General features: G+C 47.3%; 1 protein-coding gene across 1 annotated transcript in view; it reads right to left on the bottom strand.

The window, feature by feature from the left end:
* Positions 1-24,344, bottom strand: part of pdia5 (protein disulfide isomerase family A, member 5) — a 370,444-nt gene that overhangs the window by 115,368 nt on the left and 230,732 nt on the right. The window contains exons 5-7 of the mRNA XM_055638787.1: positions 20,977-21,060; positions 16,609-16,654; positions 11,153-11,245 (exon numbers count right to left, since the gene is read on the bottom strand). Of these exons, the coding sequence (XP_055494762.1) occupies positions 11,153-11,245; positions 16,609-16,654; positions 20,977-21,060 (223 nt within the window). The remainder of the gene's footprint in view (positions 1-11,152; positions 11,246-16,608; positions 16,655-20,976; positions 21,061-24,344) is intronic.

Below are 24,344 nucleotides of genomic sequence, written 5' to 3'. Positions count from 1 at the left end.
TTGACCGGTTTTGGTGATCTGTGCTGCGATTTCCGAGAGAATGCCGCCACCTACGGCCGTCATTTTTGGCCACCTCGCTCAGAGCCCCCCTCCGCCGCATGTGTGCCGAAGATTTTTCCAGTCAATGAAAAATGACAGAGATATTAATGATTTTACAAAATGCCCCATTCTCTCTGCTGCCCCCACTGGCAGCAGGGGGGATGGACTATAAAAACAGGAAGTGGTGTGCCTCAATTAGTCTGCAAGCTGGAGGAAGGCAGATGGTCACGTTTCTCTGAGCTGTGAATAACACTGAACACATGTGCACACAACTGTGAGTAAGTACCCTTAATGTGGTTTGAAAATGAAAATATGGTTAAAGTAAATAAGCACTGCCTGCAAATGGTTGTTTGGGGGGTTTGGGTTGAAATAAAAAGGCACTCTCCTGTCCCCCCCTTTCCTTTCCTCTCCTCTCCACTCCCCCCCTCTCTCCCTCTTCCCCTCACCTCCATTCCCTCCCCCACCGTCCCTCCCCTAAACCCCGCTCCCCTCCACACACCCCTACCCCCTTCACTCCACCTTCCCTCCCACTCCCTGCTCCCCACCTCACCTCCCCCCTTCTCAGCACACTCCCCACTCCCCCTCTTTCCCCCCCTCCCTCCCCCCCTCTCTCTCTTCTCCCCCTCTTTCCTCTGACTCCTCCCCATCCCCTCCCCCCCCCTCCCTCCCCTAAACCCCCCTCCCTTTCCACGCACCCCTATCCCCTACCCCTCCACCCTCCCTGCTCCCCACCTCTCCCCCTCCCCTCCCCTCACCTCAACCCTCCCCCTCCCTCCCCTCACCACCTCTCCCCTCCCTCCTTTCCTCCCACACCTTTCCCCTCACCCACCCTCCCTCTTCTCCTCCTCGTCACCCCCCTCTCCCCCTCTTGCCCCTCTCTCTGTGTCTCTGCCCCTTCTCTCTCTGCTCTCACTCTTTACTCCCCCCCTCCCCCCCCCCCCTCTCTAGTTGTGACTGCAAGTTGGGGGGTATGCGTCAGTAGATAGGGTGGTTTTGGGGTAAAAGGAGCAAATTAATAATATTAATATAATATCAAGGGGGTAATTAGCGTGAATGCGGGGGGGGGGGGGGGGAGATAGTTAGTGCGTGTGACGCTGCATGCCGCCTCCCCCCCCCCCCCCACAACCGCACATTGGGGGAACAGACCCAACGGGTCTACACTTGGTCTAGTATATATTAATGATTTGGACGAGGGAATTGAATGCAACATCTCCAAGTTTGCGGATGACACGAAGCTGGGGGGCAGTGTTAGCTGTGTGGAGGATGCTAGGAGGCTGCAAGGTGACTTGGATAGGCTGGGTGAGTGGGCAAATGCATGGCAGATGCAGTATAATGTGGATAAATGTGAGGTTATCCACTTTGGTGGCAAAAACAGGAAAGTAGACTATTATCTGAATGGTGGCCGATTAGGAAAGGGGGAGATGCAACGAGACCTGGGTGTCATGGTACACCAGTCATTAAAAGTAGGCATGCAGGTGTAGCAGGCAGTGAAGAATGCGAATGGTATGTTAGCATTCATAGCAAAAGGATTTGAGTATAGGAGCAGGGAGGTTCTACTGCAGTTTTACAGGGTCTTGGTGAGACCACACCTGGAGTATTGCGTACAGTTTTGGTCTCCTAATCTGAGGAAAGACATTCTTGCCATAGAGGGAGTACAGAGTACAGACTGATTCCTGGGATGTCAGGACTTTCATATGAAGAAAGACTGGATAGACTCGGTTTGTACTCGCTAGAATTTAGAAGATTGAGGGGGGATCTTATAGAAACTTACCAAATTCTTAAGGGGTTGGACAGGCTAGATGCAGGAAGATTGTTCCCGATGTTGGGGAAGTCCAGAACAAGTGGTTACAGTTTAAGGATAAGGGGGAAATCTTTTAGGACCGAGAAAACATTTTTCACACAGAGAGTGGTGCATCTCTGGAATTCTCTGCCACAGAAGGTAGTTGACGCCAGTTCATTGGCTATATTTAAGAGGGAGTTAGATGTGGCCCTTGTGGCTAAAGGGATCAGGGGGGTATGGAGAGAAGGCAGGTACAGGATACCGAGTTGGATGATCAGCCATGATCATATTGAATGGCGGTGCAGGCTCGAAGGGCCGAATGGCCTACTCCTGTACCTATTTTCTATATTCTATGTTTCTTCTCCCAATTACTTATTTCTGTGGAACAAGGTATCATCGCAGGCATCCTATGGGAATTCTGTTCAGGGCTGCATTTCTAACTTGGGGGCATGTTAGGGATACGAACAATTGGTTTGGGAACAGCTGCATCCAGGACTGTAAGAATTTGCAGCGAATTGTGGACGCAGCCCAGACCATCACACAAACCAACCTCCCTTCTATTGACTCCATTTATACCTCACGCTGTCTCGGCAAGGCCAGCAGCATAATCAAGGACGGGTCGCACCCTGGCCACTCCCTCTTCCATCAGGTAAAAGCCATAGAAGTGTGACATAGACCACCACAATCAGTGTGACAACTCACTTTTTTGTGTAACCCACCACAATCAGGGACAGTTTCTTCCCGGCTGTTATCAGGCAACTGAACCATCCTACCACAACCAGAGAGCAGTGCTGAACTACTATCTACCTCTTTGGTGACCCTTGGACTATCCTTGACCGGACTTTGCTGGCTTTACCTTGTACTAAGTATTATTCCCTTAACATGTATCTATGCACTGTAAATTGTAATCGTGTATTGTCTTTCTGCTGACTGGTTAGCACACACCAAAAAGCTTTTCGCTGTACATTTGTACACGTGACCATAAACTAAACTGAAATGAATTCTCAGGAACAGAACCCTTCCATAACCTGAGAAAGAGATGTGTCCGACATTACACACTAAACATATGATGGTTTCTATAATTTGCTATAAATGGAAACACAGTAGCTCCACTTGTTTCTGCTTTCTGCAGAGATTATTCCCTCCGCAACTCCCTGGTTCACTCATCCCTTCCCACCCAAACCACACCTTCCCCAGGGACTTCACCCTGCAAATGCAGGAGATACAACACCTGTCCTTGTACCTTTCTCCCTCGATTCCATCCATTACAGTGGACAGTCCTTTCAGGTGAAGGCAGAGGTTTACTTGCACCTCCTCCAACCTCATCTACTGAATCCAGTGCTCTCAGTGCGGGCTCCTATATATCGGTGAGACCAAGCGCAGACTTGGTGATCGTTTTTCCGAACACTAGCGCTCGGCCCGTCTTGGCCTCCGCGATCTCTCCCGGTTGCCAAACATCATTAGTGGCCGCCTTGTCTTAGTCATGGAGTCATAGTGATACAGGCTCTTCGGCCCAACATGTCCCAGCTACACTAGTCCCACCTGCCTGCGCTTGGTCCATATCCCTCCAAGCCTGTCCTATCCATGTACCTGTCTAACTGTTTCTTAAATGCTGGGATTTAAATGCCTCAGCTACCTCATCTGGCAGCTTGTTGTATACACCCACCATCCTTTATTTAGTTAGTTCAGTTTATTGTCACGTGCACTGAGGTACAGTGAAAAGCTTTTGTTGTGTGCTAGCCAGTCAGCGGAAAGACAATACAAGATCACAATTGATCCATTTACAGTGGACAGTGGATGCGAAAGTAGGACAACATAGAGCTAGTGGGAAGGTAAGACACAAAACGCCGGTGTAACTCAGCGGGACAAGCAGCATCTCTGGAGAGAAGGAATGGTTGACGTTTCGGGTCGAGACCCTTCTTTAGACTCTTGGACTTGTGGGAAAAAAGTGTGATCGGTGATTGGTGTGTATTGGTGGGTAGAAGAGAATGTTTCCATGCTGTATCTTGTAACTAAACCTTAGCAGGAGCCACTCCTGGCCAAGTGAGGTTAACATTTCATCTCTTTGTTTTTTTGTTGGCGGCTGTGGTTTTCAGGAGGGCTTTACAGCTAACTGCAGTTTCTCTTTTTTTTAAGAGGGTGCACAACACAGCACGCTGGCGGTGAAATGAATGATTAGAAATTGGATACGTGCCAATTTCTGCCTGATTACACTACTGTGAAGCACCTTGAACCATTTTACTGCATTAAAAGCCACTAAATGTATGCAAGTTGTTACATCCACGGAAAGAGTCGATGACGGGCAGAATAAATGCACATTTCATTAGAATTATTTCTCCTCAGTTGAAGTGATGCCACCCCTCAAAATGAAACGGTAAGGAGTTTTCACCCAAATAATGAAGCCTTTGTCCTATCAATTAGCAGGGCCAGTTTTGATTGCATCTTGTGAAAGTGGTGAGGAGCCAACTCTTTGAACTCTTTTGTCCCTCGGGTATTAGGTAGGAAATTTCATGATTTACACCTTGCAATGATTCACGAGAGTGATATATTTTATTTAGCTTAGAGATAAAGCATGGAGCCAGGCCCTTTGGCCGACCGAGTCCACACCAATCACCAGTTCATACAAATTCTATGTTACCCCACTTTCTCGACCACTCACTGCACACAAGCGTATAGGTACATGGATAGGACAGATTTAGAGGGATATGGGCCACATGCAGGCAAGTGGGACATAGATGGGACATGTTGGTCGGTGTGGGCAAGTTGAGCCAGAGGGCCTGTTTCCACGCTGTATGAGTCTATGACTATGACAAGGGGAGGTTTGCAGAGGCCAATTAACGCGCAAAGTCACACATCTTTGGGACGTGGGAGGGATCTAATATACCTGGAGGATACCAGTCGCAGTGAGCACACAAGGTATTTTATTCTTTGTCTTACTTGACGGCTGAGATCAAAGTTTTGGAAGGCACAGATTAGAAACATAGAAAATTGGTGCAGGAGTAGGCCATTCGGCCCTTCGAGCCTGCACCGCCATTCGATATGATCATGGCTGATCTTTAGCCTCAGGGAATGGTGGGTAGCACGGTTGCGCAGCGGTAGATGCTGCTGCCTTACAGTGCCAGAGATTTGGGTTCGATCCTGACTACGGGTGCTGTCTGTACGGAGTTTGTACGTTCTCCCCATGACCTGCGTGGGTTTTCTCCGAGATCTTCGGTTTCCTCCCACACTCCAAAGGTGCACAGGTTTGTAGGTTGAACGGTTTCGGTAAAATTGTAAATTGTCCCTAGTGTGCGTAGGATAATGTTAATATGCTGGGATCGCTGGTTGGTGTGGTGAGTGGGCCGAAGGACCTGTTTCCGTGCTGTCTACCCCCTATCCCACTGTACGAGGTCATTCAAGAGTTCTCCCGAGTTTTCCCCTGATTCGAACTCAGAGAAAGTCTGTAGCGGGTCCGTAGGAGTTTGTGGATGTCCTGTAGCGGCTCGTAATGCTAACGGTAGGTATAAAAAGTAACAATGCTTTTCATCACGTGTATTTTTTTTTTATTCGTGGACATTTTTTGCAGCGATGATAAATCATCACGAGTTACATGATGTCCCGTGTGCCTACCGTTAGCATTACGAGCCGCTACGGGACATCCACGAACTCCTACGGAGGGAAATCTCGGGAGAACTCTTGAATTACCTCGTACAGTGGGACAGGGGGTTTACTCTAGATGACACTAAATAACAACAGTACATTTTACAATTGCTATTTACCACAGTGCACTGGTGATGGAGAGAATTAATATTTCAAGAGGCAAGAGTGTTTTTTTTTGTCATATGTCCCAGATAGAACAATTAAATTTATACTTGCAGCAGCATAACAGAAAAGGTAAGCAGAATATGTCGGATGGCAGACGGGATGCCAATTGTACAGTGAACGGGTGATAATAGACAGAATGAAGATGCAATTAGATCAGCCATGATCCTGTCAAATGGTGAAACAACCTTGCAGGTCCAAGTAGCCCATTCACAAGTTATAGGAGTAGAATTAGGCCATTAGGCCCACCGAGTCCACTCCGCCATTCACTCATGGCTGATCTCTGCCACCACATCCCATTTGCCTGCCTTCTCAACATAATCCTTGACATCAGTTCTAATCAAGAAGCTGTCTATCTTTGCCTTAAAAATATCCACTGACTTGGCCTCCACAGCCCTCTGTGGCAATGAATTCCACAGATTAACTCCTCACCTCCTTTCTAAAAGTGTGCCCTTTCATTTTGAGGTTATGACCTCTGGTCGTAGACTCTCCCACCAGTGGAAACATCCTTTCCACATCCACTCTATCCATGCCTTTCACTATTCTGTAAGTTTCAATGAGGTTGCCTCCTAATCCTACTAAACTCCAGCGAGTGGAGGCCCAATGCTGTGAAACGCTCCTAAACGTAACCGTATGTCTAGAAGCCAGAGATGCTGTTGCGGTTCTGGACTATTTATGGTGCTGCACTCATAGAACAGAACAGCACATAATAGGCCCTCCAGGCCCAATGTCTGGGCCGAACATGATGCTGGGAACATCTCTTATCTGCCTTGCACATAATCCATGTCACTCCATTCCCTGCATATCAAGAGTCTAGAGTGTTTTATTGTCATGTGTCCCAGATAGGACAATGAAATTCTTACTTGCTGCAGCACAACAGAATATGTGAACATACTACATAACGGAAGAAGGGAAAAAAAGTTCAGTGTGTGTGTGTGTACACATGCACACATACTCACTACATAACAAATATAGTGCAATAATAATAATAATAGTCTGTTGCAGTTCAGAGCTTATTTGTTGTCGTGTTTAATAGCCAGATGGCTGTAGGGAAGAAGCTGTTCCTGAACCTGGACGTTACAGTTTTCAGGCTCCTGTGCCTCAAATACCACAATCATATCAGCCTCCACCACCATCCCCTGCAGCATGTTCCAGGCACTCACCGCCCTCTGTGCAAAAACCGTGCACCACGCATCTCCTTTAAACATTACCCCTCTCAACTCAAGGGTATGCCCTCCAGTTTGATTTTTCCATCCTGCGTAGAGGGTTCTGACCGCCTACCCCTTTCATCATTTAATATTACAGTGAATGCAGCGCTGGAGACCCGGGTTCGATCCCGACTACGGGTGCTGTCTGTACGGAGTTTGTACGTTCTCCCCGTGACCTGCATGGGTTTTCTCCGAGATCTTCGGTTTCCTCCCACACTCCAAAGATGTACAGGTTTGTAGGTTAATTGGCTTGGTAAATGTAAAAATTGTCCCTCGTGGGTATAGGATAGTGTTAATGTGCGGGGATCGTGGTCTGCGTAGACCCGGCGGGCCTGTTCCCGCCCTGCATCCCTAAACTAAACTAAATATACTTCTACCAGGTCTCCCCTCAACCTCTAGCGTTCCAGAGAAAACAAAGTCTGTCCAGCCTCCCCTTGTAGCAAGGCACTATTATTGTTTGTTTTTTGTGTGTACGTATGTGTGCATGTGCGTGTGCGTGTATATAATAGATATGATCTATATATATGTGTATTTGTGAGTATGTGTGTAGAAACTCACCGGACATTTTTTTCTCTCGTTTCGTTTATTATATTGTTTACAGCGTGCTATTATTAAATAGTCTGTTGTGGTGCTGCACGAGTAAGAATGTCATTGTTCTATCTGGGACATGTGACAATAAAACACTCATAATAATAATAATAATAATCTTATTTATATAGCACATTTTTAGTCAACTTGCATTGACCCCAAAGTGCTTCACATAATTACATTACATTTACACACAGGCAAAGGTGGGTGAAATGTCTTGCCCAAGGACACAACGACAGTATGCACTCCAAGCGGGATTCGAACCGGCTACCTTCTGGTCGCCAGCCGAACACTTAGCCCATTACGCCATCTGTCGTCCCTTGACTCTCTCTTGACAAGTGGGGAACATTTCACCATGGAAAAGCTTCGGTGAGTAGGCAGGTAGACAATGGCCAGAAGACATAGCAGGAGACTTAGGCCATTCGGCCCATTGATACCGCTCTGCCATTCCATCGTGGCTGATCCTATTTTTCGCTCTCAACTCCATTCTCCTGCCTTCTCCGTGTAACCATTGACACCCTTACTAATCAAGAACCTGCCACTCAGCTTTAAACATGACTAGGCCTCCACAGCCATCTGTAGCAACAATAGCCACAATCTCACTACCCCCCCCCCCCCCCCCCCCCCCCCCCCCCCCCCCCCCCCACCCCCGGCTAAAGAAATTCCTTCCCAACTCTATTCTAAATGTACGTCCTTTTATTCTGAGGCTGTGCCCTCTGATCCACGACTCTCCCACTACTGGATATTTCCTCTCCATATCCACTCTACCTCGACCTTTCATTAACTCCGTTGCCGTCGGAAACCCAGCCTCTGACCTGCTATGGAGGCAGAAAATGTACATACAGAAAATAATTATTTAAGAAAGAACTGCAGATGCTGGAAAACATCTAAGTACAGACATAAATGCTGGAGAAACTCAGCGGGTGAAGCAGCATCGATGGAGAGAAGGAATAGGCGACATTTAGGGGCGAGACCCCAGTCTGAAGAAGAGTCTCGACCTGAAACATCGGCTGTTCCTTCTCTCCATAGACGCTGCCTCACCCGCTGAGTTTCTCCAGCATTTTTGTCCACCTACAGAAAGAATTGTTTCTTATCAACAACGACTCCCAGGACTTTTAAGGTCATAAATAATAGGAGCAGATATGAGGCCATACGGCCCATCAAGTCTACTCCCCCATTCAATCATGGCTGATCTATCTCTCCCTCCTCACCCCATTCACCTGCCTTCTCCCCAACACCCTGACACCCGTACAAGAATCTAGCTATCTTCGCCTTAAAAATATTCATTGGCATGGCCTCCACAGCCTTCTGTGGGAATGAATTCCACAGATTCACCACCCTCGGACTAAAGACATCCCCCCTCATCTCCTTCCGAAAGGAACGTAATTTAATTTTGAGGCTAGGCCCTCTGGTCCCAGGCTCTCCCACTAGTGGAAACATCCTTGCCACATCCACTCTATCCAAGCCTTTTAGCGGCAGAAATCAGGAATCAGGAATGACAATTCTGTTGTCCGTCAAGGAGAAATGGTAGGAACTTGTGAAAATTCCAATTGACTCTTAAATCGAAAAAAGTGCACACCAAGCACTTGTAAGCAGAGGTTTTGTGGTCTGCAGAGAGATGCCCACATCTCCATTTCTGTGGCTTCACAGTTTCTGCATGTCAAGATATTTATCATGACTCTGCCATGAGTGTTAGATTCTGTGGTTAGTTTTCGGCAGAGCTGAGATCATGTTTTACTTTGAGTAGGAACGAACTGCAGATGCTGGTTTAAACCAAAGATGGACACAAAATGCTGGAGTAACTCAGCGAGACAGGCAGCATCTCTGGAGGGAAGGAATGGGCGACATGCCGGGTCGAGACCCTTCTTCAAACTCCATTTGGTGTTTAATTTCAGTTTTCCAGCATTAAAATAATTATTTGAACAATCTTATCAGCAATTATTCCAAAATTATCAAAGATGGTTTATCATTTTCTTTTAAAAAGCACTATTCCGCAAATAAATCATAAGAATCGAAGGTTGACAAAAATGCTGGCGAAACCCAGCAGGTGAGGAAGTGTCTATGGAGCGAAGAAATTTACGACATTTCGGGTCGAGACCCTTCTTCAGTCTGAATCGTCACCTATTCCTTCGCTCCATAAATGCTGCCTCACTTGCTAGGTTTCTCCAGCTTTTTTGTCTACCATAAAGATATAAGTGATTGGAGAAATGAATATTATGTTGGAGGGTCTTGCAGTACCTATCATTTATTTCATCACCTACCATTTGCGCCATCATTCAAAACATTCTGGGAATGAGAATGATCCCGGGATTGAGTGGGTTAACATATAGAAACATAGAAACATAGAAATTAGGTGCAGGAGTAGGCCATTCGGCCCTTCGAGCCTGCACCGCCATTTCATATGATCATGGCTGATCATCCAACTCAGTATCCTGTACCTGCCTTCTCTCCATACCCCCCTGATCCCCTTAGCCACAAGGGCCACATCTAACTCCCTCTTAAATATAGCCAATGAACTGGCCTCAACTACCCTCTATGGCAGGGAGTTCCAGAGATTCACCACTCTCTGTGTGAAAAAAGTTATTCTCATCTCGGTTTTAAAGGATTCCCCCCTTATCCTTAAGCTGTGACCCCTTGTCCTGGACTTCCCTAACATCGGGAACAATCTTCCTGCATCTAGCCTGTCCAACCCCTTAAGAATTTTGTAAGTTTCTATAAGATCCCCTCTCAATCTCCTAAATTCTAGAGAGTATAAACCAAGTCTATCCAGTCTTGTAATGATGAGCGTTTGATGGCACTGGGCCTGCACTCGCTGGATGAGAAGGGAAACTCACTAAATAGTGAATGGCCTGGATAGAGTGGATGTGGAGAGGATGTTTCCACTCGTGGGAGAGTCTAGGACCAGGGGACACAGCCTCAGAATAAAAGGATGTACCTTTAGAAAGGAGATGAGGAGGAATTTCTTCAGTCAGAGGGTAGTGAATCTGGAATTCGTTGCCACAAAAGTCTGTGGAGTCCGTCAATTGACATTTGTACGGCAGAGATAAATAGATTCTTGATTAGTACGGGTGTCAGGGGTTATGGCAGAGGTTTCCCAACCTTTTTTGTCCTGTTTACCCCAGGCAAATTTAATAGCACGTAACAAAGTTATTTCACTTATTTATGAACAACTAATGATGAACAGATACCAGTGTACCAGAACCAAACAGTCAGTCAATGAGAAAAAATATGTACAATCCACAATCGACAAATTTACCCCCTGGATAGACAACATTTATTTAAGAAGGAACTGCAGATGCAGGAAAATCGAAGGTAGACAAAAATGCTGGAGAAACTCAGCAGGTGAGGCAGTGTCTACGGAGAGAAGGAACAGGCGACGTTTTGGGTCGAAACCCTTCTTCAGACCCAAAACATTGCCCATTTCCTTTGCTCCATAAATGTTGTCTTACCGGCTGTGTTTCTCCAGCATTTTTTGTCTACTTCGGCAAAATTTACCCCAGGTTGGGAACCCTTGGGTCATGGAGAGAAGGCAGGAGAGTGGGAAAGATAGATCAGCCATGATTGAATGGCGGAGTAGATTTGATGGGCCGAATAGCCTAATTCTGCGCCTATAACTTATGAATGTATTTGACAGCATTTACATGCTTGGGCACAGGAGCGAAACAAAACGTCATCGTTGTTCCCGCTGAACAGCCGCTTCCCCAGGCACAACGCGTGATCACAAATAGTGCCAAACCTTGTCACTGTCAATGTGAACCACATCCTTCGCCTCGGGCTTCTCTTCCCACAGGGGAGCTCCATCAGGATCCTTCATGAACGCCACCATTGACTGCAGGAGAGACCAGAAACAACGTCAGAGTTGATGAGTTTCTACGAGAGCATGCGAGTCTCAGACGATAAGACACAAAAAGCTGGAGTAACTCAGCCGGTCTGGAGAAAAGGGAATAGGTGACGTTTCGGGGTCGAGACCCTTCTTCAGGCTGGAGTCAGGGGAAAGGGAAACGAGAGATATAGATGGTGATGTAGAGAGATATAGACAATAGACATTAGGTGCAGGAGTAGGCCAATTCGGCCCTTCAAGCCAGCACCGCCATTCAATGTGATCACGACTAATCATCCACAATCAGTACCCAGTTCGTGCCTTCTCCCCATATCTGCTGACTCCGCCATCTTTAAGAGCTCTATCCAACTCTCTCAAAAGCATCCAGAGAATTGGCCTCCACTGCCTTCTGAGGCAGAGAATTCCACAGATTCACAACCCTGTGTGTGTAAAAGTTTCATCTCATCTCCTTTCTAAATGACTTACCCCTTATTCTTAAACTGTGGCCCCTGGTTCTGGACTCCCCCAACATCGGGGACATGTTTCCTGCCACTAGCGTGTCCAATCCCTCAACAATCTTATATGTTTCAATAAGGTGCCCTCTCATCTTTCTAAATCCCAGAGAATAAAAATGAACGAAAGATATGCAAAAAAGTAATGATGATAAAGGAAACAGGCACCTATGTATCCCTTTTCTCCAGAGATGCTGTCTGCCCAGCTGAGTTACTACTCCAGCTTTTTGTGTCCATCGTCGGTTTAAACCAGCATCTGCAGTTCCTTCCTGCGCAATTTCCCAGGTTTGTGGGTGTACAAGAGATTTAATTAAAAGACTGATTTTGTCTAAAACTTAGACCCACAGGAGATGGTTGATGCTGGTATCCTGAGCAAAATACAAAGAGCTGTCGGTTGGTTGGTTGGTTTTAATATTGTCGCGCGTATTGAGGTGCAGCGAAAAACGGTGCTTGAGTACCATCAAGCATAACACGAATACAACAGAGAATGTGGAGTGCAGAACACTGGAGTGCAGAACACAGCTTGACACCGTTGTAACAATACAGTTACAGAGAAAGTGCAGATCAAAGAAGTTGAAGGGCCATAATGAGATGGGTTGGAAAATCGGGACGGCACCCGAGGCTTGTGACAGGGCCCACTCAAGAGTTTGATAACAGTGGCAAAGTAGCATTTTGGAATCTGCTGGTCATGCTTTCAAGCTTTCAGTTTAGTGATACAGCACGGAAACAGGCCCTTCGGCCCACCGGGTCCGCGCCGACCAACGATTCCCGCACATTAACACTATCCTACACCCACTAGGGCCAATTTTTTTTTTTACATTTATCAAGACAATTAACGTACAAACCTGTACGTCTTTGGAGTGTGGGAGGAAACCGAAGATCCCGGAGAAAACCCACGCCGGTCACGGGGAGGACGTGCAAACTCCGTACAGACAGCACCCGTGGTCGGGATCGAACTCCGGGTCTCTGGCGCTACATTCGCTGAAAGGCAGCAACTCTACCGCTGCGCCACCGTGACCGCCCAATCTTGCTCAATGGGAGCGGAGAGGTAGCGGACGCGCTAGAGATTGAGTGCGGAGCGGTAGAGTTGCTGCCTTACAGCGCCACAGACCTGGGTTCGATCCTGACAACGGGCGCTTGTCTGTACAGAGTTTGTACGTTCTCCCCGTGGACTGCGCGGGTTTTCTCCGAGATCTTCGGTTTCCTCCCACACTCCATGGACTTGTAGGGCCGAGATGGCCTGTTTCCGTGCTGTAATTGTTATATGGTTATATGGTTACTCCAAAGACGTACAGGTTTGTTGGCTAATTGGTTTGGTGTAAATGTAAAATTGTCCCTCGTGCGTGTAGGGTAGCGTTAATGTGTGGGGATCGCTGGTCGGGGCGGACTCAGTGGGCACAAGGGCCTGTTTCCACTCTGTATCTCCAAACTAAACTCCAAAGATGTACAGGTTTGTAGGTTAATTGACTTGGTATAATTGTAAATTGTCCCGAGTGTGTGTAGGATAGTGCTTGTGTACGGTGATCGCTGGTCGGCGTGGACTCGGTGGGCCGATGGGCCGATTTCCATCCTGCATCTCTAAAACTACCAAAAACTAAAACAAAAAGTGCTAAAACATTATAATTAGCCGATCCTAGCCTGCACAATAATTGGCTTCTCTGAGCCAGAGCTGTGGAGGAGTCAGAAAAGGAAAAAAAACATAATCTGCTTTCTTTTTTCTGTCCAGAGATTCCTTCTCTGGATGCCAGGGAACAGACTGAGAGGCAGCGCAAAGTCTGAATCGCAGCCAAAGTCTCCTGTTGTAGACTCACAAAGAATGGATCAGTCACTGTGACATGAAGATGCAAACATCTCTAACTGAATGGGGGCTGCACACAACTTCCATGTATTGGGTACAGTGCAAGCCTTGTGCGTCTTTCATCTCATTAGAGGGGAGACGCTGGCCAAGGGATTTATCATCCTGTCCGCGGCTAAAGACTACGTTATTGGATTAGCGAGAAAAGAGATGTTCATGAGTGCGTCTTGAATGGCCACGGACAAGAGAACAGGCCTCGCAGGCAGACGGCACACATGGCCAGTTGTGCTAAGCAGCATGGTCAGAGAAATCTCTTGGCGATAGTGTTACTCCATTATGCTTTTTGCTGGAATGAGTGTGAAAGATACATCTTCTGGATGCGCAGGGCCGCATCCTCGGTGATGTGACCTGGGGTCATCGGGTGTTTCGGGTCTCACAACTTCAGACACCCTCACCGACTCACCGGGGTTGATCAAGCCCCGACTTGCTTCCCAGCAGCAACCGCCCACAGATCAGTGAAGAAAGCGAATGGTATGTTAGCATTCATAGCAAAAGGATTTAGTATAGGAGCAGGGAGGTTCTACTGCAGCTATACAGGGTCTTGGTGAGACCACACCTGGAGTATTACGTACAGTTTTGGTCTCCTAATCTGAGGAAGGACATTCTTGCCAGAGAGGGAGTACATAGAAAGTTCACCAGACTGATTCCTGGGATGTCAGGACTTTCATATGAAGAAAGAGTGGATAGACTCGGCTTGTAGTCGCTAGTATTTAGAAGATTGAGGGGGGGATCATATAGAAACTTACAAAATTCTTAAGGGGTTGGACAGGGTAGATGCAGGAAGATTGTTCCCGATGTTGGGGAAGTCCAAAACAAGGGGTCACAGTTTAAGGATAAAGGGGAAATCTTTTAAGACTGAGATGAGAAAAACATTTTTTACAGAGAGTAGTGAATCTCTGGAATTCTCTGCCACATAATGTAGTTGAGGCCAGTTCATTGGCTGTATTTAAGTGGGATTTAGTTGTGGCCCTTGTGGCTAAAGGAGATCAGGGGGTATGGAGAGAAAGCAGGTACAGGATACTGAGTTGGATGATCAGCCATGATCATATTGAATGGCGGTGCAGGCTCGAAGGGCCGAATGGCCTACTCCTGCACCTATTTTCTATGTTTCTATCAGCCCTCTTAATCCAAAGCCACCTGGTGCCTTTCTCTGCGGCTTCGCTTGCGGATTGTGCAAGACCATACATTGAAGCACATTATATGGGGGGTGGGGGGAAATCACAGTGGCGCAGCATTAGAGACCTGGGTTCCATCCTGACAATGGGTGCTGTCTGTACGGAGTCCGCACGTTCTCCCTGTGACCGCCTGGGTTTTCTCGAGGTGCTCTGGTTTCCACCCACACACTCCAAACACGTGCAGGTTTGTAGGTTAAGTGGTGTATCCGCACTGTATCCCTAAAGTCTCACCCATCCAACCGACGACAAGGGAGCGGTCCTGAGCTACTGTCTACCTTACTGGAGACCCTCAGACTTTATTGGACTTGCACTGAACATTATTCACGCTATCCCCTTCCTCGTGGATGTGTTCACTGTGGACGGCCCAATTGTAATCATGTATTGCTGTCATTCCGCTGTCTGGTTAGCAGGCAACAAAAGCTTTTCACTGTACCTCGGTACACGTGACAATAAACTAAACTCAACACTAGAGTCTTGTACACACTGGAATTTAGAAGGATGAGAGGAGTTCTTATTGAAACATGGCAGATTATTAAGGGATTGGACATGCTAGAGGCAGGAAGCATGTTCCTAATGTTGCAGGAGTCCAGGACCAGGGGCCACAGTTTAAGAATAACGGGTGGGCCATTTAGAACGGAGATGAGGAAAAACTTTTTCACCCAGAGTTGTGAATTTGTGGAATTCTCTGCCTCAGAAGGCAGTGGAGGCCAATTCTCTAGATGCTATCAAGAGAGAGTTAGATAGACCTCTTAAAGATAGCGGAGTCAAGGGATATGGGGAGAAGGCAAGAACGGGGTAGTGATTGTGGATGATTAACCATGATCACAGTGCTGGCTCAAAGTGTTAATCCTGGCCAAATTGGAGAGGCCAGGACTTTTAAATGGAGTAAAGCTTCAGGGTTGCTGGGAGATGTGGTTAATTTGGAATTGCTCTCTTCAGAGCTGGGACAAGCTGTGGAGTGGTGCCAGTGTGTCTAGAGCCCAGATACAAGTTGCAAGAAAAGAAAAAGAACATCTGCAGACTCTGTCAATTAGGTGCAAAATGCATAGAATGGATTGGATTGCTGCAAACCATACACCTTGTAAATAATTGTAAATAATGTTGCAGAGTTCCACTTTTCCGAGTGTTGATTGGATGAGGTATTGAGCCTTCTCTGGGTTTCTTGCAGATCAGGGTAAATGTTTCTAAGTTGGCTTCCTTGAGAAGTCCTGTTTGAATACAATGTATTGAGCTGTTGTATTATTGGGTTATGGAAATGCCTGTTAAGTTAATCGATATCTGAAATTGGGTTATTAAGAGACCACCCCACCCCCATGTGGTTTGGCCCCTCGAGGTCCCGGGACATATAAAAGTCCGCTATCACGAGGTCCAGTATCGATCTTCTGGGAGAGTGCTTGGGACTCTGTTATCTTCTGGAGTGTCTCTGTTTGAGCAAGGCCTAGAGGGCTTGAACATGCAGATACGAGGATTGAACAAGCGGTGGGATAAGTACAGTAGTTGAACTGTAGTTGCGCTTTGTTCAAATAAAATAGTTGATCAAGTGCTTGATTCAGTGTTTTTGGCTTAAAACTAGACTGGGGGGAAGCTTAGAACGAGCAATTTACAAAAGGGCCAAATGGCCTTCTCCTGCAACTATTGTCTAAGTCACTGCAAAAGTAAATTAAGGTGCTCATAAATATACAGATAAGAACTTGAGTTTCAGTTGCCCACGAGTACAAATCCATCAAGCTAAAACAATACTGCGATAATAACAATGCATTGTTTGAGCAAGCACGTAAAAACCACAGGCGTACAGCTGACTGCAAAGATTTTGGCACAAGGTTTCATTACCTTGAAAGTTTCAGGCCTCCCGTACTCCACATGGAATCCGCCATCCCTGAAAGCCAGAAGCAAACAGTGGTCAATTAGTTTGATGAACAGACATGCCAGTCATCACCCAAAAACACTTCAAACCCACTACGTACCCATTGTACCTTGTGTAGGAACAACTGCAGATGCTGGTTTGCACCAAAGATAGACACAAAGATGCTGGAGTAACACAGTGGGACTGGAATAGGCTCAATGGGCACAAAGTGACCCATTTCATTCCTGTATCTCTGTGACTGAGTATGCAGAAGATCCCTTGGTTGTTGTTGTTCGTCCTTCACAGTCGAAGAAGACCATGGCTTCAGAGTGTGTTGTTTGTGGGTCTGGAGGTGACTGGTGAGACCGATCCGGGCCGGGAAAGGTTTGCCCGCATATGGGACACAGTTGGGTGGGTGCTGTAGTAGTTGAAGTGGCTCGAGCCCTGCGCGCGCGTTCCTCCGAGCTAGTCCGGTGCGCTTCTTCTCAGCTGCACGCGCTCCCGAGGTGATCTTGCTTTGCCCAGTTGGGCGGTACGGGTCCTGAAGTCATGACTTGCGCTTGACTTGGATCAAAGTGAGGGAGAGTTGAGCAAATCGTCAGCCTCCCTCTCTCGTCCCGGCCCATCTATCTGAACAACAGCAGGTCATAAGTTCATAAGTGATAGGAGCAGAATTAGGCCTTTCGGCTCATCGTCTGCTCCGACCATTCAATCATCTATCTTTTCCCTCTCAATCCCATTCTCCTGCCTTCTCCCCATAACCCCAGACACCCGCACTAATCAAGAATCTATCTATCGCTGATTTAATAATATCCAATGACGGCCTCCACAGCCTTCTGTGTCAGTCTGATAAAGGGTCTCGACCCAAAATGTCACCTATTCCTTTTTCTCCGGAGATGCTGCCTCACCTGTTCAGTTACCCCTGCATTTTGTGTCTACCCATTGCTCCGTGCCTAGTTGACAGAATCATAGAATAGGCAGGGTATGGGTGTCAGGGGTTATGGAGAGAAGGCAGGAGATGGGGGTTCGGAGGGAGAGATAGATCAGCCATGATTGAATGGTGGGAGGAGACTTGATGGGCCGAATGGCCTATTTCTGCTCCAAGCACTTATGACCTTATGATACCAGCATGGAGCAAGTTCTCACTACAACGTGACCAGATGGCGTGGATTTTTTGGGAACTAATTTTTGGTAAATGCCAGGGGAAATCTCTGGTAAAAGAGGGTGGATCTTATAGAAATTTACAAAATTCTTAAGGGGTTGGACAGGCTTGATGCAGGAAGATTGTTCCCGGTGTTGGGGAAGTCCAGAACACGGGATCACAGTTTAAGGATAAGATGGAAGTCTTTTAGGACTGAGATGAGAAAAACATTTTTCACAAGGGGAGTGGTGAATCTGTGGAATTCTCTGCCACAGAAGGTAGTCGGTAGACCGGAGAGTCGGAGGCTTCAACTGCAGGTCTGTGGACGGCGGCACCGGGAGCCCGCGGGTCCCTGGAGGGAGACCGCTTTTCAGGGTTCTCGCAACGGCGACTTCCCCCGCCCGAGTTGCGGGGTCGAAGAGCTCCTGGAGCGGGGCCTACATCATTGCCCCGCGCGGCTTGGAATGGCCGCGGGACTCTGCGAGCGCACACCGGGGGCTCCAACACCAAGACCCGGTGTGCGACCTCGCACCACCCGGCGTGGCTTTAATGGCCGCGGGACAATCGCCATCAGACAATCAGCCGGGGGCTTTGACTTTGACTCTGACATGGGGGGGGGGGGAGTGCAGTGGAGAGATAAGTTTATTTGGCCTTCCATCACAGCGATGTGATGGATGTTTATGTAAATTATGTTGTGTCTTGGGTCTATGTGTTTGTAATGTATGGCTGCAGAAACGGCATTTCGTTTGGACCTCAAGTGGACCAAATGACAATTAAATGTATCCTGTATCTTGTATCTAGTTCAACAAAATAGAGAGAGTACAGAGGAGATTTACTAGAATGTTGCCTGGGTTTCAGCAACTAAGTTACAGAGAAAGGTTGAACAAGTTAAGGCTTTATTCTTTGGAGCGCAGAAGGTTAAGGGGGGACTTGATAGAGGTTTTTAAAATGATGAGAGGGATAGACAGAGTTGACGTGGAAAAGCTTTTCCCACTGAGAGGAGGGAAGATTCAAACAAGGGGACATGACTTGAGAATTAAGGGACTGGTTTAGGGGTAACATGAGGGGGAACTTCTTTACTCAGAGAGTGGTAGCTGTGTGGAATGAGCTTCCAGTGAAGGTGGTGGAGGCAGGTTCGTTTTTACCATTTAAAAATAAATTGGATAGTTATAAGGACGGGAAGGGAATGGAGGGTTATGGTCTGAGCGCAGGTATATGGGACTAGCGGAGATTATGTGTTCGGCACGGACGAGAAGGGTCGAGATGGCCTGTTTCCGTGCTGTAATTGTTATATGGTTATATGGTAGTTGAGGCCAGTTCATTGGCTATATTTAAGAGGGAGTTAGATGTGGCCCTTGTGGCTAAAGGGACCAGGGGGTATGGAGAGAAGGCAGGTACGGGATACTGAGTTGGATGATCAGCCATGATCATATTGAATGGCGGTGCAGGCTCGAAGGACCGAATGGCCTACTCCTGCACCTATTTTTTATGTTTCTTTGCTCCACGATACCAGGAACGGTTGGAATGGCTACATGACGGCAAACCCTGTGATTGTGATCTTGGCTACCAGAAAGAAATTCAATGTACTCCTGGAATCAGGGACATTTAATGTGTCATTAAATTTGGAGCTAATTTGAGATGAGGAGCAAGTACGTCTCAGCAGGACTGTCTAAGTACTGTGTAGGAAGGAACTGCAGTCGCTGGTTTGTACCGAAGATAGACACAACATGCTGGAGTAACTCAGCAGGACAGGCAGCATCTCTGGGGAAAAAGAATGGGTGACATTGGGGTCAGACAGTAGAAGGATTCCAACCCAAAACGTCACCTATTCTTTTCCTCCAGAGCTGCTGCCTGACCCGCTGAGTGACATTTTCTGTCTACCTTCTGCATACAGTAAATACTGTATCTCGGTACCCGCTGAGTTTCTCCAGCATTTTTTGTGTACCTTCGATTTTCCAGCATCCGCAGTTCCTTCTTAAACACTATCTCGGTCGCCTCGTCAACATTTACTGTGGAAACAAGCAACTATAGATGCTGGTTAATACACACAAGGTCATAAAGTACTATAGTAACCCAACAGACAAAAATGCTGGAGAAACTCAGCGGGCGAGGCAGCATCTATGGAGCGAAGGAACAGGTGACGTTTCGGGTCACCTGAAACGTCACCTATTCCTTCGCCCCATAGATGCTGCCTCACCCGCTGAGTTTCTCCAGCATTTTTGTCTACCTTCGGTTTTTCCAGCATCTGCAGTTCTTTCTTAAGCAAAGTAGCCCAGCAGGTTAGGCAGTATCTCTGGAGAACATTGATTGATAGGTGATGTTTCGTGTCGAGGCACTTATAACCATATAACCATATAACAATTACAGCACGGAAACAGGCCATGTCGACCCTTCTAGTCCGTGCCGAACACATAATCTCCCCTAGTCCCATATACCTGCGCTCAGACCATAACCCTCCATTCCCTTCCCATCCATATAACTATCACTTCTTCAATATCTCGGTATCCAGGTCAACGTTTACTGCTGTTCTTGTAGCGACAAGGAACTGCAGATACTGGTTTACCCAAGGAAAGACACAAAAATGCTGGAATAACTCAGCGGATCGGGCAGCATCCCGGGAGAAGATGGTTAGGTGAACTTTCTGGTCAGGATGCTTCTTCAGACATTCATCTCTGTCTGCCGGTCAACATTTATCCATCAGCGGTTCATTTTGTTACTTGTCGTTGCTTGCGGGATCAATACACAAATTGGCTGCTTTGATCCCTGCGTTTGAGCCGACTGGGTTTGCAAAGTACATTGATGGCAAAGCAACCTGGGACCATGAAAGCACACAGAGCAGTAAGATCTTTCTCTTCCCCTTCAGGCCGCTGCCGCGTGAGATCCGCTCTCACGCTGGCACCTTCACAAGGCGGGAGGGGGGAGGAAAGGAAGAACGATCGTTGAAGGGAAAATTGTCTCAGCAGGGCACGGCCTCAAAGGGCCGTGCTGGTGCAGGGGGAAGTCCCACGCAGGGAATACAGAAGCTGCAAGTGTCGCCCAGCAGTTCATTTCAGAACAACACCTGCAGCGATCCATCTGCTGCTCCCACCCTGAGCCTGGTCTGTGGCATTGGGAGGAGAACCGTGTGCAACAATAACCAGGATGCCAGAAAAAAAAAAAAATAATCTCCAGAAAAATCTGGACCTCACCTCTTAATAGATCTTATTCCACTTACTTGTAATGCAACATTTCTACGCCATTTTTCTTTGAAGCCGGATCCACCTTCACCTTCTTGCATAACTTCCTGGAATCGCTGTTTCTGCAAGAGGACAGCAGTGTGAGACGGTTGTAAACGGGAGGTGTTCATAAGTTCGAGGCGCATAATTAGGCCATTCGACCCATCAAGTCTACTCCGCCATTCAATCACGGCTGATCTATCTCTCCCTCTCGGCTGATCTATCTCTCCCTCTCAACCCCATTCTCCTGCCTTCGCCCCATAACCCCTTAAGAATAAGGGGGAAATCCTTTAGGACCGAGATGAGAAAACCATTTTTCACACAGAGAGTGGTGAATCTGTGGAATTCTCTGCCACAGACAGTAGTTGAGGCCAGTTCATTGGCTATATTTAAGAGGGAGTTAGATGTGGCCCTCGTGGCTAAAGGGATCAGGGGGTATGGAGAGAAGGTAGGTACAGGATACTGAGTTGGATGATCAGCCATGATCATATTGAATGGCGGTGCAGGCTCGAAGGGCCGAATGACATACTCCTGCACCTATTTTCTATGTTTCTACGACAGCAATACTAATCAAGAATCTATCAACCTCTGTCTTAAAACATCCATTAACTTGGCCTCCACAGCCTTCTGAGGCAATGAATTCCACAGATTTACCACCCTCTGACGAAAGAAGTTCTTTCTCATCTCCTTTCTAAAGGTATGTCCTTTTATTCTGAGGCTGTGACCTCCAGTCCTAGACTCTCCCACTAGTGGAAACATCCTCTCCACATCCACTCTATCCAGGCCTTTCACTATTCGGAAAGTTTCACTAGGCCCAGTGGCATCAAACGCTCATCATATGTTCTTTGGGCTTTGTTCGTGCAACCATTTTAATTCCTCCATTCATAAGGACTCCAAGAATTATCTGTCAGAATCCCCCTACATTACCAGAGATTAAGCTGAAGACACAAACTTTAGATGCTGGTTTACAAACAAAAAGACAAAGTGCTAGAGTAACTCAGAGGGCCAAGCAGCACCTTTAGACTTTAGAGATACAGCGCAGAAATGGGCCCTTCGGCCTGCCGAACAGCGATCAACCCGTACACTAACACTATCCTGCACACTTCCAGACAATTTATCATTTTTTGTCAAAGCCAATTTAAACCTGGACATCTTTGGAGTGTGGAAGGTAACTGGAGCACTCAGAGAAAACTCACATTAGTTCTGGTAGAGTGCCAGGGACCCGGGGCCGATCCTGTCTGTATGTGACCACGTGGGTTTTCTCTGGGTGCTCTGGTCACCTCCCACATTCCAAAGATGTGCAGGTTTGTAAGATGTGCAGGAATTGGTTTCTGTAAATTGTCACTAGTGTTTAGGATAGAACTAGTGCACGGGCGATCGTTGGGCGACGCAGACTCGATGAGCCCGTTTCCACGCTGTAGGCCAAGATACATTAATCCCGCTTGCCTGCACATGCTCAGCATTTGACCGCACCAGGCCTATACTCGCTGTAGTTTAGAAGAATGACCTCATTGAATCGTACAGAATAGCGAAAGACTCGGATAACGTAGATACGGAGAGGATGTTTCCACTAGTAGGAGAGTCCAGGACCAGAGGTCGTAGCCTCAGAATTAAAGGACGTTCTTTTCCAAAGGAGATGAGGAGAAATTTATTTAGTCAGAGGGTGGTGAATCTGTGGAATTCTTTGCCGCAGAAGGCTGTGGAGGCCAAGTCAGTGGATATATTTAAGGCAGAGATAGATATATTCTTGATTAGTACGGATGTCCCAGGTTATGGGGAGAAGGCAGGAGAATGGGGTTAGGAGGAAGAGATGGATCAACCATGATCGAATGGTGGAGTAGACTTCATTGGGCTGAATGGACTAATTCTATCACTTAGGATTTTATGATCTTACGATGATGCTTCCGTTCCCTGCATATAAGACTGAGGTGAGAAAAAACTTTTTCACCCAGAGTTGTGAATTTGTGGAATTCCCTGCCACAGGGAAGTGGAGGGCAGTGGAGGCCAAATCACTGGATGGATTTAAGAGAGAGTTAGATAGAGCTCTAGGGGCTAGTGGAATCAAGCGATATGGGGAGAAGGCAGGCACGGGTTATTGATTGGGGACAATCAGCCATGATCGCAATGAATGGCGGCGCTGGCTCGAAGGGCCGAATGGCCTCCTCCTGCACCTATTTTCTATGTTTCTATATCCATAGGCCTAGCGAAAACCTTAAACACCACTACTGTAACCGTCTGCACCACCACCTCTGGCAATGTGTTCCAGTCACCCACCACTCTCTGTGTAAAAACAAATACATCCTGGACATTGCCTTTAACCCTTACCCTCTGAATAAACCATTGGAATCGTATGTCGTTCAGAGTTATGAATGTCCTTTTCTCAGGAAAACTAGAAGAAGGGGTCATTGTTTTATGAAGTGCACGCTCTGCCTTTGAAACTCAAGAGCAGCCAACTGATGTTTTGAACAGGAAAACTATATTTACTTTAGGAAAACTGTTATGAAAGAACAGAGATGAAGGTAGGAAATTAGGATGAACACATGCTAATAAGCTGGACCGTCTGAAGACTTGAATGCCCATATCAGTTTCCTAAACATGCTGCCAAATGAGATACTGAGTCAAAAACACAAGGATGTTGAATAGCTGATGAATGCTGTGAGCTCCACTCTATGATCTTTGGGTGTGACCTTGTCACAGTAGCAACGAGGGAACATCATATAACTTCACCGCACATGCCGCATATAGGCGGCACGGTGGCAGAGTTGCTGCCTTACGGAGCGGGGTTCCATCCTGATTACGGATGCTGTCTGTACAGGGGTTGTACGTTCTCACTGTGACCGCACGGGCTTTCTCCGGTGTTCCTCCCACGCTCCAAACAAGTACAAGTTTGTAGGTTAATTGGCTTCGGTAAAAACTGTAAACTATCCCCAGTGTGTGTGTGTGTGTGTGTGTGTGTGTGTGTGTGTGTGTGTGTGTGTGTGTGTGTGTGTGTGTGTGTGTGTGTGTGTGTGTGTGCGGTGTGTGTGTGTGTGTGTGTGTGTGTGTGTGCGGTGTGTGCGTGGGGTGGGTGTGTGTGTGTGCGGTGTGTGTTTGGTTTTGGGTGTGGGCGCGCGTTCTGTGTTGGTGTGTGTGGGTGTGTGGGGTGTGTGTGTGTGTGTGTGTGTGTGTGAGTGTGTGTGTGGGCGTGTGTGTGGTGTGTGTGGTGTGTGTGTGGGGTGGGGTGTGGGGTGTGTGTGGGTGTGTGTGGTGTGGGGTGTGTGCTGTGTGTGTGTGTGTGTGTGTGTGTGTGTGTGTGTGTGTGTGCGCGGTGTGTGTGTGTGTGTGTGGTGTGTGTGTGTGTGTGTGTGTGTGGGGTGTGTGTTTTTGT

The sequence above is a fragment of the Leucoraja erinacea genome, chromosome 7 (assembly GCF_028641065.1).
Source record: "Leucoraja erinacea ecotype New England chromosome 7, Leri_hhj_1, whole genome shotgun sequence".
Lineage (NCBI taxonomy): Eukaryota > Metazoa > Chordata > Chondrichthyes > Rajiformes > Rajidae > Leucoraja > Leucoraja erinaceus.
The sequence above is the reverse complement of the archived record's forward strand: the minus strand, read 5'-3'. Positions and strand labels throughout refer to the sequence as shown.